Source organism: Brienomyrus brachyistius, chromosome 4 (assembly GCF_023856365.1).
Source record: "Brienomyrus brachyistius isolate T26 chromosome 4, BBRACH_0.4, whole genome shotgun sequence".
NCBI lineage: Eukaryota > Metazoa > Chordata > Actinopteri > Osteoglossiformes > Mormyridae > Brienomyrus > Brienomyrus brachyistius.
The window spans coordinates 13,116,946-13,133,233 of NC_064536.1; the positions used below are offsets into that span (position 1 = coordinate 13,116,946).

The 16,288-nt window shown below is 46.9% G+C and overlaps 1 protein-coding gene across 4 annotated transcripts in view; it reads right to left on the bottom strand.

Annotated features, from left to right (window-relative positions):
- The window catches only part of LOC125740259 (partitioning defective 3 homolog), a 168,283-nt gene that overhangs the window by 124,442 nt on the left and 27,553 nt on the right, over positions 1-16,288 (bottom strand). For all 4 annotated transcript variants that reach the window (XM_049011171.1, XM_049011170.1, XM_049011169.1 and 1 more), the window contains exon 2: positions 7,500-7,601. In XM_049011171.1, the coding sequence (XP_048867128.1) occupies positions 7,500-7,601 (102 nt within the window). The remainder of the gene's footprint in view (positions 1-7,499; positions 7,602-16,288) is intronic.

Below are 16,288 nucleotides of genomic sequence, written 5' to 3' on the forward strand. Positions count from 1 at the left end.
TCCCAGAGACAGAGGGAGGAGGAGACAATTCCCCGAGACAGAGAGAGCAGAAGACAATTCCCCGAGACGGAGAGAGGAGGAAACAATTCCCCGAGACAGAGGGAGAAGGGGACAATTCCCCGAGACGGAGAGAGGAGGAGACAATTCCCCGAGACAGAGGGAGCAGGAGACAATTCTCCGAGACGGAGAGAGGAGAAGACAATTCCCCGAGACGGAGAGAGGAGAAGACAATTCCCCGAGACAGAGGGAGAAGGAGACAATTCCCCGAGACAGAGGGAGCAGGAGACAATTCCCCGAGACGGAGAGAGGAGGAGACAATTCCCCGAGACGGAGAGAGCAGGAGACAATTCCCCGAGACAGAGGGAGAAGGAGACAATTCCCAGAGACAGAGAGAGGAGGAGACAATTCCCCAAGACGGAGAGAGGAGGAGACAATTCCCCGAGGCGGAGAGAGCAGGAGACAATTCCCCGAGACGGAGAGAGCAGAAGACAATTCCCCGAGACAGAGGGAGAAGGAGACAATTCCCAGAGACAGAGAGAGGAGGAGACAATTCCCCAAGACAGAGAGAGGAGGAGACAATTCCCCAAGACAGAGAGAGGAGGAGACAATTCCCCGAGGCGGAGAGAGCAGAAGACAATTCCCCGAGACAGAGGGAGAAGGAGACAATTCCCAGAGACAGAGAGAGGAGGAGACAATTCCCCGAGACAGAGAGAGGAGGAGACAATTCCCCGAGACAGAGAGAGGAGGAGACAATTCCTCGAGACAGAGAGAGGAGGAGACAATTCCCTGAGACAGAGAGAGGAGGAGACAATTCCCCGAGACAGAGAGAGGAGGAGACAATACCCCGAGACGGGGAGAGGAGAAGGGGACAATTCCCCGAGACAGAGAGAGGAGAAGACAATTCCCCGAGACAGAGAGAGGAGATGAGAATTTCAAAAGCAAAAGACAATCTCCAAAACGAGAGACAACTACCAAAGAGACAGACAATCCCAAAAGCCATTCTGAGATATGCGACAGAGAGAGAATCACCAATGAGAGAGGAGAACACAGAGGTCCATTCCCGAGCGGAGAGGGTTGTGTTAATTAGGGGACCTGTCTTACGAAGCCTGTGGGTGTGGCGCTTCTGCTTTCACTGTGAGGTCTGTGAGCTCGGTGAGGTCTGTGAGCTCGGTGAGGTCTGTGAGCTCGGTGAGGTCTGTGAGGTCTACTCATTAACGTGATTACTGCCCCCCATGTTTCACAAGAACATTATACAGGGATTTCAGATTATTATAACACAGCCATAACACACAACACAGCTGAGGTTCTGCTGCCACTGCCACTCTGCCTTGAGGTCTTCGATTCACCCAGGAGGACACAGGAAGCTTCAGCGGCCCTGATACCAGTAAGTCGCGTCTCCTGTGTAATGCTGGGGATTTGGGAAAAGGACTTGACCGCTGTCCAAATGGGCCTGCTGAGAGACGGAGTCGGCCGTGAGGGAGGGGCCCCCACAGAGTGGGAGACATTATTAGACTCCGAGACGGAATATAAACAGTAAGTGTAATGGACCACCATGATCCACAAGCAGCAATCCAGTGTTTACCATGCTCAGCCTGCAAAAAAGCCTCATTTATGGCCTGATATCTGGCTTTGATCTACAAACTGCGCAGAACAGAAAGATGGAGCAGCCGTCTCAGCTAACAATGAGAGGATATGCGTTTTGTTTCCAGAACACAAACAGAAAAGCAATCAGCTAAGACTGTTGAATTTCGGGTGTGAAACATACAAGACACTTGCTCACAAGAATACAGAAAATCAGGAAGGAAAAAAACCGAAAATAACATAACCTTACCAATGTTTCATATAGAGACGGCAAGAATTAGAGCCATTAAAAGCAGCAGGGCAAACGAAAAGGCCTATGGCGCCCTCTAGTGGCTGCAAGTCAGCAACAGATTTTGTCATCAATGTCCAGTGGCCTGTACTACGAAGCGGGGTTACTGGCTTATCCGGGTAACTTCTCAGATTTAAGGTACCACAGTTTAAATGGACTTCGTATTTCGTTCACTTACATTTTGCCCAGACTACCTTAAATCCGACAATTTACTCCGATAAGCCAATAACCCGCTTCACAGTACAGGCCCCAGGTATGATTGGTATGTTTTTACACAAGCCCACTCATTGCCAAGGAAACAAAGAACACAATAAACATTTGAGCATAAACTGAACTACGCATTTTTAATTCTGTTGAATATCAGACCATATGTCCAGCTACAAGCACGTCACCCTAAGGTACACCTCAACAGTGGCATCAATGGGTCTTCTATGTTAAAATTATTAGAGCTTTCATTGCATTTTAAATTTACATTAAACGTTTCAGTCAAAATGTTTCACTATTACATAGGTGCAATTGAGGCAATATTTCCTTGCATAAAGTAATGAGGACACCAGCAAGTCAGTCAAGGCTCCCCCTAGTGGACTCGGCGGTGTGTGCTTTAACACATTAACAGCATAAGAACGTTTTAAAAAGCGGAGAGTCTCTCGACCAATGATCCACTGAGCTTCACCCCCACAAGGGGGCACCGTAAAAAACAATTCTGACACAAGTGGCAGGGTCTGCCAAGCCTGAGCTCTGCCACAGATTTGGATAGTCGGCTGGGATTCAGGCTACCTCAGGTCGGGCTCACCAACATGCGCAGATAGCCCCCCCCATCACTAGGCTCCAGCCAATCACTCGCGCTAAGCAGGCTGTGGAAAATGTCATCAAGAATCAATAATCAGGTAATTAAAATGAAAATGTGTTTAGCACATGGAGCAGAATCTCTGCAGCATTGGGCTTGACAACCCTCAGAACCAGTAGCTCTTCAGTCAATGGTCTTGCGGCACCTGCTACCCCTCAGCTAGAGTTTCACACAAGTGGAGGAAAAAAAACCTTAGATGGCTGGCAGGGCTGAGCAGAGAACCTCAGGGAGGCTTGTCAGGAGAGCTTCTGAGAGGGCAGGACAAGGACTCAGCCGCAAGTTTATGACGGGGCTCTCATCGGTGTAACTTCCCAGCCGAATGTCAAGCGGCTCGCCCACAAACGATCTACCCAACACTGCGGTCACCCGGGAAATCCCCGAAGGCCTGCCAAGAGGGCATCGTGACCCCTGGTCTCTGGAAGGATTGAGGACTTGGACCAAATGTCACCCCTCAGAAAACCCCAGCAGGGGGAACCACTCCCTGACGGTGCAGGAGAAACCTTTCCGGGTCTCTCACGCACGTGAGAAGAGCAAGCCGGCCTGAAGACTGACTTTCATCAGCCAGTTCTCAATAAGAGAAGAGTGGGCAGGGCTAGAAACGAACCATGGCAACAAGGGCCGAAGGAGAGAAGCACCGCTTCAGGCTGCAGTCTAATACACATGAGATACTGAGATGGTAACGACCCTCCATTGCTCAGATCACACCATCCTTCACGCCGTTTTTTACGACTTTCAATGACTGCCCCCACCTACGCTAATTAAATTCCCTTACCGACTCTGAATCTGTTCTCCACTTTCCAGCTCGTGATGCTGAAACTCCTGCCCAAGAGGCTTCCTGCAGCCCACATGATAAATATTTGCGTCCTCTGACAAACGGCACCGTTTAGGGCCCTACAAAGTAGCTCCACTTAAAAAGACCTGTAGCAAACAAAATTACAACAAACACCCCCAGGGAGAAAAAAAAAACAGCTTTGATCTCTCTCAGATGTAATGTTAGTGTTTCATAACTATATCAAATTTATCAAGAGAAAGAAAACACTGCCATGAAATTACCGTCGCAACACCTCTGTGGCGAGAGACATCCTGTCTAGATGTGTTTTGAAAATTAAAAAACAATTATGGGTATAAATAAAGTTCAATAAACAGACAGCTGCTGTAAAATGGTCTTTTGTCAGACCTACCGGGGTGACCTATTTGGGGCTGCAGTATGCAAGACCGATCGCAGCATTCCCTACAACTGAACCTTGGGTTGTCTCTGAGTCTCACCACAAGGGGGCAGTCAAACCTCAGAAATCCGTTCACAGAAATCAGTGTCCAGAAATATTACACATATATAATGTTTGTGTGTGTGTGTGTGTGTGTGTGTGTGTGTGTGTGTGTGTGTGTGTGTGTGTGTGTGTGTGAAATAAGAGAAAAACGGCCCGGACACAAGCTTCAAAGCACTTAAAGCCATCCCAGCTCATTTCTCCTGAAGTGTCCCAGTCTCTAGGGTGAATTTCCAGCTTCCACAGAGAGCGTTTAAAGGAAAATGGGACAAAAAGACACAACCGAGTCACGCAAAGGCCCACTTCGCAGCACACACTCATGAAACATTCACTAAAGGGATGTGATTAAGAAATGACGAGTGAAGTCAGTGAACCAGCACTTTCTGCACGTTGGAACGAAACGTTCACAGACGAAAGTGCTGTGGGAAATTCACAGACTGTATGTGAAACAAGAGATGAAAGTAGCGTGATAGGGGGCTCGATGTAGGCCAGGTAGAGGACCAGGAAAGGGGCTCTAACATACACACATGCACACGCACACACACCTGTAATCATATCTTTGTAGGGACCAGTCATTCATTTCTATGGGGAAAATGCTAATGCTAACTATGAGAACCTTAACCCCTAACCTAAACCATAAGTAACCAAACAAAATCCAAGAGTTTTGGGGGGGGGGGGGTTTGTTTGTTTTTAAGTTTGCAGTCACGGATTTTTCGAAAATGGAATTTTCCCTTATAGGGACCAGGAAAAGGATACAAAACAGGTACTGATCATGTTGTGGAGACATTTGGTCTCGGAAACATTACACATGCACACAACAAACACACACTCACTCATACACACTCACAAACTCTCTCACACATACACACAAACGCTCACCAATCCCAATGACTTTCCATCAAATTCTCCTGTCCTTGCGTGAGGCACAACAGAGACCCCTAGTGGTGGTGGGGAAAACAGATCGCGAATCCAGCGACGGGTTCCACGCACGTGTACACTCGTGAACAGGAGCTGCTTACTCAGGCACTGGACAGTAATGCCCGAAATGACTCGGTAGGCCTAAGTTTCCAAGAAAACAAGGATGTTGTCTAAGGAGCCTCAGGATTCAACAGCAGGCCTGCTGTAGACGGAACAGTCAGGTCAGCAGGGCTGGAGACGGGTACGAGGAATGCCCTCCTAGCGGACTATTTCTTCAAAGTAGGCATGCGTTCAGTGGTGGGGAGGGAGGGTGGGGGCGCTCACACTGCAGTCCTGCGCAATGTCTCCATGGATACAAACGTTAAAAAGTGTTACTTTCAAACGAATGCCTTTAAATAGCGACACACAAATGCTACAGCAGAGACAATAGCCTGCTAACTTCTGTCTTTGTGAAGCAGGGGCAACGCCGACATCAACCAGGACACAAAAACACAGAGCGTGAGGCACCTCGCTCACAAATCCACCAAAGGGCAGGCATGGTGGCGTAAACACGGTCCATTTGCGGCTTCTGTCTCGGACCTCCCAGCAAGGAGGGCCGGGGCATTTATTCTTGACTCTTCATCTCCCAAACCTGACCAGCTACATTCCTCCCATTTAGATCTATGCAGCTAAATTAGACTTACAGGGTTTTCCCCGCCCTGGACCAACAGTAGACTCAAGGCAACATTTAGGGTTGGATTCCTACATCCTAGGTGTTGGAATCTTCCAAGGCTCCAATTAGCAAGAAGAAGCTGCCGGCCCAGAATCTGATTTGTGCCGTACTCACCGCTAAAACAGCCATTTTATTCTATAAAAGAAAGACAAGCCCACACAACAAGGACAAGCACAGCTCCATGAGGTACCTGAACGTCTGAGATCATTGGTACTTGCAGTGGTACTATACTGATATACTAATAGCGACATAGGGGACATATTAAGAGCTCCGAGGGAAACCGGCACATTTTCGGCTGAATACCACAGTACGACATGTTCCTAGGACACGCCGCCACAGGGAAAGGAGACAAACCTAGAGGACTCAAACCACCAGCCAGGATCTGAATAGCACTTGGACCAAGCTACAGAATGTCACTCAAAATCGCCCGATACCCGATCTCATGTCTCATTTTACCTCCCCAGCCTGATATAAACCCCTCACATACCTTCATCACACTGTACCCTTCACCCAAATCCAAGAAAAGAATTTCATCAGCCATGCTAAGTCAGTGACGACAGATGGCCTGTACAGTACTGGCCGCATGCGATGCGGTCGGCACACGCGAGAGGTCACATGTCAAAGAGGTCACCGGGCCACCGCCCCCAACCAATCCACCACCACCACCTCGGTCCAGCAAATTCAAATGGGTATCGATAGCTGCTAAGTCGTTTGCTGGGTTCAGGGAGGAATCCCACCAAGGTCAAATGTTGGGCCAGGGAAACAAGAGCATGACCCCGAGGCACATGAAAATATACCCACGTGCTCCCCCAGGACAAATTGTTACCCAGTGAAAAGGTCATTTCCAAACTGACAGCACCTCACGCACGTACACAAACGGGCTTGTGTTAACATTAGCGGCATGCTAACACCAACTCCCTACAGGACCTGAGTGAGTATGCCTGTCTGTTGAGTGACATCACCACAACCGTTTCATACACTCATCTCTTCACAATCTCATTCATTCACCCCCTTTTTACTCAAGTATTTCAGCAATGCTGATGCCCTTGAGATCATGACTATGAAAATCTGAAACAACCAAGGACAAATGGCCCTAACAGAACACTTTGGTCACTCAGTTGAAAGCCCAACACCATTTGGAGAACAAATTTGCCCCCTCCCAAACCTCCAAACCTCATTCCTACTCATGATAGCATACAGGGAATGAGGGCTGCAATAATAATCAATAAATCATGTGATGAGGCAATTAACAAATAGATTAGTTGGGCCAAAACACTTTCTAAAGAAACGTGCAAATGCTTTATTTAAAAAAACATCATAATATTTTTTTAAGTCACTGTTGTAATTAAATCTTTACACAGGACAGAGAACCTCTATTTGAGTGGCATAGGAACCAGATCCACTGTTTCCACCATAGTTAGCTTGCTAACCATTGTAATTTTTACTGTGGTATATCATATTTTGATGGAATTTCCAAAAGCAACACTTTTCCTGCATTTTTGAAGTCTTGCTGGGGGGAGGGGTGGGTCTAGTGACTTGGCAGCACTGGAGTTAGTCTACAGAGTATGTGACTGGAGGGATCCTGGCTTATGATTACGTTGCTAAGATTTCAAAATACTGAGCTGTACTGTTGTAATTTGCCATCTTGCTGCCAGCCAGACTAGGGCCGCCTCTTAGGTGCAGGAAGGTGCCCAAGAGATCCAAAGCAAAGGGTCTTTGATATGTTCAAGAAAGACACGGGTCACATGACCAGTAGGGCTTTACTGGCCAATCACACAACACAATGCAGACTGGTTAAAAACTTGTATGGGAGATTTGAAAAGCACATTTGTCTGGCATATTACAACTCGAAAGATTCATGAAACAGGAGTCTTCAGAGAAACTCACCCGATCCTTGTCATCCGCCACGTCACATAGCACGTCGTCCAGGTCCAGGATGCCCCCATCGCCGTGCTCCAAGCGGTGTACCTGCAACCAGTAGCCAGGGTCCTGGAGAAGGAGACAAGGAGGTGTAAACACATGCGTCAAGGAAACGCAACATCAGCAAGCTAGGAAACCAACTCGGAATCTTTGGAGGCCTTGTAAACCGTTTTTACTTAGCATGACTTCCTATGAAGCTCTCGCAGTTTTAAACACTTTGATCATAACACAGCAGGACACCTTGAGGAAGCGACTGACTGTAAGCCGACGTCGTAACTTTCGCCGCCTTAAAAAGCTACCCGGTCTTCAGAGATTCAACACAAAGAGAAACTCGTAACGTGTATCACTGTTCACATTGCAGCTCATACTTTTTTTTTTTTTTTTTTTTTTATATATTCCCTCCACCACCCCCCCTCTGCGGAGGACTACTTTATTTCTATTTATTTATTTATTTTTATTTATTTCCTCAAGAGAGGGAGAGGGAGAGAGAGAGAGGGACAGAAGGACGAAAACGGAGAAGAAGGGAAATAGAGAGAGAGCGAGGGAAGAGAAAAAAAAGAAGAAAGAGAACCACAGATAATCAGCTTCAATACCTGCTGATGAGAGAAAACAACAACCAACATCTGTACGAGTTGTATGTATGAGCATGTTAAGGAGCAACAGCCGATCCAGACAGTGTGTGTCTGTGAGAACCTGTTTGTACTCCTGTTTGTGTCTGTGAGTACCTGTTTGTACCCCTGTGTGCACACCTGTGTGTGTGAGCGCGCTGGTGTTCAAAAGGTTTCTCCATTTAAATGTCTAGTAGTGTGTGTGGGGAGCCACAGCCCCATCCCTCAGGACATGAAGCAGACACGGAGGAGGCCCGGACCCCAGACATCCAGAGGCCCCCCAGGGCATAGGAGCCCCTGGAGGACCGCCGCAGGGAGAATAGCAGCCCCTCACCCAGAAAAGGGCAGAGGAGAGCTCCGGAGGGAGGCCATCCGGCAGCCACAGTGCAGGAGCCCCAGGGGGCCGTGGCGACGAGCCCGCAGGCTCCGCCGGCGGCCGGCCCCACCAGGGCAGACCGGGCCCCGGGCCCAGAGATCCAAGGCCCCCCCCACCCCCAGCAAGGGCCCAACAAAGCCAGGAGGGCCAGACCCCGCCAGGCAACCGCCGAGGGCGAGCCAGCACCCACCCGAGCACCCAGCCCCCGACATCGAGAACCACCAACGCACCAGCGGCCGGGGGCCCCATCCACCGGCAGGGAGTGTGGCAGGGGGAATAGAGCCCGAGATGTTATTTCGGGTGGAGTCTAGGACCCAACCTGACACATGCATATAGACAAACAGGCACACACATATACAAGCATACGTTCCCACCCTCATGCACACATAAACAAATATTTACACATTCACCCAACATAGAGACACACAGAAATGAACGCATACTCTCACTCCCCATATATACTCTATGTGGACCCCATTTTTTCCCTCTGGCAAGGAGACCAGAAGACCACCCCGGACCCCGCAGCAGCCGAGAAGCCCACCAGCCCAGACCCCGACCAGACGGCCAGCTCTTCCTCTCTCAGCCCCCAGCTCCAAATGGCGAACAGAGAACGGGGGTGTGAAAAGACCCCATGCCCCCCTTCGCCCGCTCAGATGTGGTGTTGGTGCGTGTTGTTCTAAAGTGCTTTTAAAACAGGTGAAGGGCATGACGCTAACCACCCCCTGCCGAACAACAGTTGGTGTTAGCTCGGCCCCTCCCCAGATCCCTCAGTGTCTATGTGCAATTAAAATTGAGATGTGGGCCCTGGCACCAGAGGTAAGGCTGAATGAACAGACTGCCCTCTGGATGCCATTCTGTGTGCCCACCCCCAAGGCCCTAAAAGTATGTGTCGTGAGAGAGTAAGTAATGAGAGTGTCTACGTTGTAGTGTATGAATGAGGTACATGTGGTCGCGAGGGGACAGAGGAGGGATACCTCCCCTGAATCCCAGCCACGCATTGCAGCTCATACTTAACGGAAAACAGGTGATTTACTGAAAGAGGAGCAAACTGCCCACTGCCTCTCGACCAGCAGCAGCCACTCTGCAGAAGTCCAAACTGGGAACAGTGGTCACACAGACAAAGCAATGAAAAAATTGGGTTGTCATTCAAAATGTACATTAATCTTGCTGTTTTGTACTGAGAGCTTCAGCTGAATATTGCTTTCAAAATGTGTAATTTTATTTTTGTTTGTGATACTACAGCAAGACGAATTTCAGAAACCCCTTCCCACACTCAGAGACAGATATATTATCTCATACAGAAGTAGCAGAACAGACACAGACACACACAGATACCCTGGATACTGGCAGGATGGTACAAACAAAACACACCCCCAGGAGCTGAAGACACCATATACTAAACACTCAGAGGATCAGGTGAACTTAATAACAAGCACACACAGGTAGACTGAAGTCTATGCATTTTCACATTGGGTCACTAAGCGTCATCATGTTTATACCAACAGTGGCTGAGCACAAACACAAGAGAGAAAGTGTTTAGCAGCAGTGGGGCTGAAGCCATCGAACCAACCGTTCGCTAATGAATGTCATGACAAACCAGACTGCAGAGGCACCAAGTGATCCCCAGCAGGACAGCAGAGGATTCGGGACAGCCAGGGTCGCACACACAAGTTACACAGGACGACGGGTCATCGGGTCGTGTGACACCAGCAGTGATTCACTCTCTTGGCACTGAAAAGTTAATAGTACTGTCATTGACTCGGTATATTAATTAAACAGTGTGGCAGAGAAAACAGTCCTTACACAAATTATCCAGTCACCAGAGCAGCTCCAGAGCTCTCAGGCCCAGTCACCAGAGCAGCTCCAGAGCTCTCAGGCCCAGTCACCAGAGCAGCTCCATAACTCTCAGGCCCAGTCACCAGAGCAACCTCAAAGCTCTCCAGGCCCAGTCACCAGAGGAGCTCCATAACTCTCAGGCCCAGTCACCAGATCAACCTCAAAGCTCTCCAGGCCCAGTCACCAGAGAAGCTCCAGATCTCTCCAGGCCCAGTCACCAGAGCAGCTCCAGAGCTCTCAGGCCCAGTCACCAGAGCAGCTCCAGAGCTCTCCGGCCCAGTCACCAGAGCAGCTCCAGAGCTCTCAGGCCCAGTCACCAGAGCAGCTCCAGAGCTCTCAGGCCCAGTCACCAGAGCTCTCCAGAGTTCTCAGGCCCAGCTACCAGAGCATCTCCAGAGCTCTCCAGGCTCAGTCACCAAAGCAGCTCCAGAGCTCTCAGGCCCAGTCACCAGAGCAGCTCCAAAGTTGTCCAGCCCCAGTCTGTAGACCAGCTCCAGTCAACCAACAGCAAGAAACCCGAATAGCTCATTAAGAGCACAAGTACAACCTCCCACCCTCCACAAGCTCATTAGAGGTTCAAGTTCACGCCCAACGTTTCACAGGCTTGTTAAATGCACCGGCATTAACCTCATACTGCACCACCTCCTTCTTTAAAAGTAAGAGTTGCCTGTTTATGGGACATCACCTTGGCTCCACTGCCTGCGTTTACAGCATACAACAGACCACGACCAGCTCCCTGCATGCCTGGGTACCATCCATAAGATATCCTAGATCAGTTAAGTAACAGAACAGCTGCTCTCAGCGCTAATATATAAAAAAATATTATTATTAACATCGCTTATTCAGCACAAAGCCAAATCAGAGTGTGTAAATAAATGTGTGAATTTCCCTGGCAAAAACCGCCGGTTAAACGACACCTGGCATTAAAGAGGTAAGTTAAAGGAATGTAAGCAGGGTTACGCATCACCAAAGTGAAACTTAATGGGGTCTTCGGGACCTGCTTATCAGATGTTACCTATTATCTACCGTTTGGTTACAAAAAAAGGCAGATAATAAACCAGGAAAAGGTTCTTGTTCAAGCGGGTGTGAAGGATTGGGGAGGGGGAGGGAGAGAGAGGGAGCGAGAGAGGGAGAGAAAGAGGGAGAGAGAGAGAGCTCCTGTCAGGCACAGCACAGGGTCATAGAGCTGTTTTCATCCTGGGACCGCAACCGCATCAGCAGCTCTGGTCTCTCTGAATGCATGCATGTGCTGTTTCCCCAAACCATCTCTAACAGCACTTTGCCTCAGACAGTTTTATAAACACACGCGAAGAAAGGCTTCAGCCTCATGCTCCGCTATAATGCAGCTCTCAGCTGTGGCAACATACATCCGGCTGATTGACAAAACCTGTCACTTGGACCATGATGACATGAGTGCTTCAGACACGCAAAGGAAAAGCAAACAAGTCCATTCTCTGCTCCGCTGAACTCAAAGGAAACCTGGCTGTGGCTTGTGATCATTACATCACAATATTTATTTATATATCAAGAAGCCCCCCGCCTGCCCGAGTAACACTGACAACTTATAACTGTATACTTCAATTATGCAGACAACTGGATTCTCAAATCTGTAGCTGTTAAGCCAAAAACCGCTAAAAGGTACAAGGGAAATTCCCTTCCTGGGACTTTTGTGGCAATGAGCTTCAGTTTGGTCTCATCCGTACAGACTCTACTGGGTTACTCTCTACCACAACAAACATAATCGTTTATTTACTCGTTACGCGTTCTCAACCAGAGCGACTTCCAAGCACTGCGCCGCAGAGAGCAGGTGTATCCTGCGAGAACAGTGCGCAGAGTATCGAGCGCCATCGAAGTACCCCACTGTAGTCAGAGTCAGTAACAAAAGAAGGCAACTTAATGACCCAACCACCCCATAGCTCTGACATCCGGAGGTCCTGTGTCAAAGCGGCGGAGAAAAACCAGGAAACACTCCACTGAGACGGGGGGGGGGGAGGTACAGGGGACAGCAGCTCTGGCGAGACAGGAAGGGGATGGAATCAGAACCACCGGAACGGGGTAATGGACCGACTCATGAAGCAGATGATGGCATGTGCGATTAAGCAAGCGTTCATTACAATCAGAATCAGCTTTTGTTGGCCAAGTTCGGTCACAATCGCAAGGAATTTGACTAGGCGTTTGCACGAGAACCCCCCACACACACACAAGACTGACTTAAACTTAGTAACCATGTTCTTGCACATGGGAAGGTATGCAGAATCGAAGCCTCGCTGATTGGTTGTCCTCAGACGTTAGCTGGAGAACAGTGTATGAATTAGCTTCCTGATTTCACCAGCCTCGAGGAACTAAAAACACATTTGTACATTTTACTCAGCAGTGAAAGCGATACTATTGCACAAAAGGCCAACAGACTTCCGAGTACATTATTAAAGCTTTAAATATATTTATTTAAAAGATAATTGCAGAATTATGGATGTGACATTTAGACTCATAGCGGCAAACAGAATGCCTCAGAGTGCAGACAAGTTTGGCGTCTTTCGTATATTAACGTGTTAGAAATACATACATTTTATCAGTGTTATGCATCAACATCAAACCGGCAGACTTTTAGGGGGGCAGGTTTTCTACTTACTCTGAATTTTAATGACAACTGCAGAAAAGCACGTGTATAACATGAAGCTTGAGTGAATATTAAAAAAAAAGGCTATATTTCAAAATAGTCTTTAGAGAAAAATTAAAGAAAATACTGTCATTATAGGACTAAACCAGTCCAACAAAAATTATAGAAACCACACATTTTATGGTTAATTTTAATTTAAAACAACCAAAATAGTAATTAACAAAAAGTATAGTTGCATAAGAGCCCTATAAAATATTCGTGTTAAGCATATAAATATTCTTTTGTCTAAAGTCATTATGCCTGAGCAATAATTCACTATTACAACAGTAATTTCTGACAGCAGCACTATAACTCATATATTGTCAGATGACGTTTAAACTGCTTTGGTTAAAGACGTGGCTGATCTGAGGTGAGACAGGAATGATGGCTATTAAATTTAGCGGTAGCTTCTTCCTTTAGGCTGGAAGATATTAGAACAACAAGCACACCACAGAGATTTCTGCGACGCCGTGACGTGAATCCTTTCCTCGTACTGCCATCGTTGCTTGAAAACATAATCGATTGCAGGGAGGGTATTAATATGCGGATTTGATTGGTTTTTTTAACGTTGACCTCGTATTTGTGATGATGTGTACGATCACTGAACTCCCAGTTTTGCCCCTGCATCAAGATGAAATCCGGCAAATCACTCAAAACACTCGAAATGTTGCAGTATATTTTTTTTAAATCATACTTAAGATTAGGGTGACTACCTAATCCACGTCAGGATGGACACTGTGAGCCAGGACAGGTTTTGTAAACTACCGTTTCAATTACAAGGACCTGGATTTCGCTTTGTCGCCGAGTTCTTGCTGTGTGCTGATTGGTCGGTCTCATATAATCATGCATGAGTCACGGAAAGAGCCGGATGAGTCTTTCAATCAGGGAAACAAAGCAGCAGAAGTACAAGTAGAACCAAACAATTTAGCCGAGCTCGGGGGCCTTTCGGTTATAAAACAGTTTGTAACATTTGAAGCAGATCCCACTTGACATGGATTAGGTGGTCACCCTACTTAAGATTAACACAAGTTAGCTTTACACATAAAGTTTACACATAAAGTTTGGACACCATTGTATGAATGCAGCTTGTGCACCATAAACCTGTCCTCTCAGTCTGGGTCCTCCCAAGGTTTCTTCCTTCTAGGGAGTTTTTCCTTGCCACTGTCCCCTCTGACTTGCTCACTGGGGGCTTTGGGCGGGGATGCTGTAAAGCGCTTTGACACAACGTAATGCTGTGAAAACGCGCTATAAAAATTGAACCGAATTGAATTAAATAGAATAGAACGTTATGGACCTAACTTGGCTGTGTTACGCGGCGACATATTTATATGAAACTGCCCTCAACACAAAGTGAACGTACACATTACTCTGTTAGTCCCTTCTGGTACATGCCAAATGATATCATTTTGGTAAAAAACATCCCCTTTAACCCTTTCTTAAAACAATATAATATGGGTAGTTAAAAGCCTTTTTTTTACATAAGTGGTGCATGCATGCAGACACAAAAATGCTGCAATTTTATTCAAAATCTGACAGAACCGTCACATACAGTGAAATACATACATAAGTGAAGAGTTTAAAGACACTTTTGTTCCCGTGAATGAACTTTTCCACGGTAAGCTGGACCATTGCATACAGCTGCCATGAACCAGCAGTCTCGACCTTTTTACAGCGACGATATTATTACAAAGAAATACTGTGGATACCCACTGAATCGCAACGGTACATTTCGCTGATCTGATTCCCCCTCCCCCCCCGTATATTCAACCAATCAGGGGGGCAAAATATACTGATGCACGACACTAAGCCATAAGTATTACGGTCCCTGTCCACATCGAAGGGGAGGGGGGGCATCATTCATTTATCTTATAAGCACTTCCCCTGGTCAGGGTGACTGGGGGTCAACACACAGCCCATCACAGTCCATCACCAAGACACTAATCTGCCTAACAGTCTTTGGACTGTGAGAGGAAACAAGAGATCTCAGAGGAACCCCCCCCCCGCCCCACAGGTGCGTGCGCACACACACACACACTCACACACTCACCTTTCACCTCATAGGTTTGACGCTCGCCCGCCAGCCTACTAATTAATGACTTTTTCTCCTACCACTTTCTTGTTGTCAGTTCTGATGTCATGGTGAATGTTCATTGGCTCTCGAGTCGTCCAACTGTGAAACTTGCCGAGCTTGACAGGCGGCGGGGTGAGAAGTGGGTATAGAAAATGGATGGATGGTTGCATGCACGTCGCATTATTTTCTAATTCAGTGGAAAACGAAAAACTGACCTACAGGCCAGATTTAATTTATTAAAAGAACCGATAATGAACTATAAACATATCGCAGATCATTTTGTTAACGGAAATTTTGACTGTAAGTGTTTCGGTATAACTAATGCTAAAGTTCACTGTACGTGGCCCCGTTTTTCCGCTCGCCAACATTTTTTGGAAATTGCCGGCAAAACCCCCAGATCGGAGGCAAATCGGTGTAAATTACTGCTTGATCGCTATGTGTGAACTTTTTACAACACAACCTGATGGAGTCGCCGATGGGGGTAAGGCGAAACCCGAGAGAGGAAGTTAGAAAGGTGTAAAAAGTTCAGTTTGTTCACGAACTGTTCTTAGTGTTCAATGATACAGGTACGTACACACACACACACACACACACACACACACACATGCACAGGGGAAATCTTGGAGAGAAGTGCCTTTCTGAAACTAAACCAAGATAAGTGTATCTAGTACACAGAAGGAAAGACACATACAATTAATGCTTAGTCCTAAATGCCACACTAACATCCCCTTTCAGCAAAAATGTATGCACTTTGTGTTTTTGAAGAAGGGTTATTGCAAGCTGTGAGGACAAGTTTTACACACAGTTAAATGCATGTTTGATAGTTGTTTTGATGCCCTAATAACAAAAATTATTACAGTATAAAATGGGCATGCAGTTCAATTTGATGGGTGTTTTAATGCCCTAATAACAAAAATGAAACAGGACAAAAATATTAGTATGTCCTGTTGATATATGCAGAAAATAAATATGACCTGTGAAGGAAATATGATTGTACTGCACTTTTACTAACAAACATTAGGCATTAGGCATTAATTTTTATATATAAAAAGTACATTAAGTAAGTCACACATTCCCAACCTAGATAACTAAGGATCATAGTTACTAAGCTTATGTATAATGTACACTTGCTTCTAAAGGGAATTTAATTAAATAAAAAGAAATAACCTTCAGCAAAATCCATTTCAGTATCATGAACCTGTGTGAGAA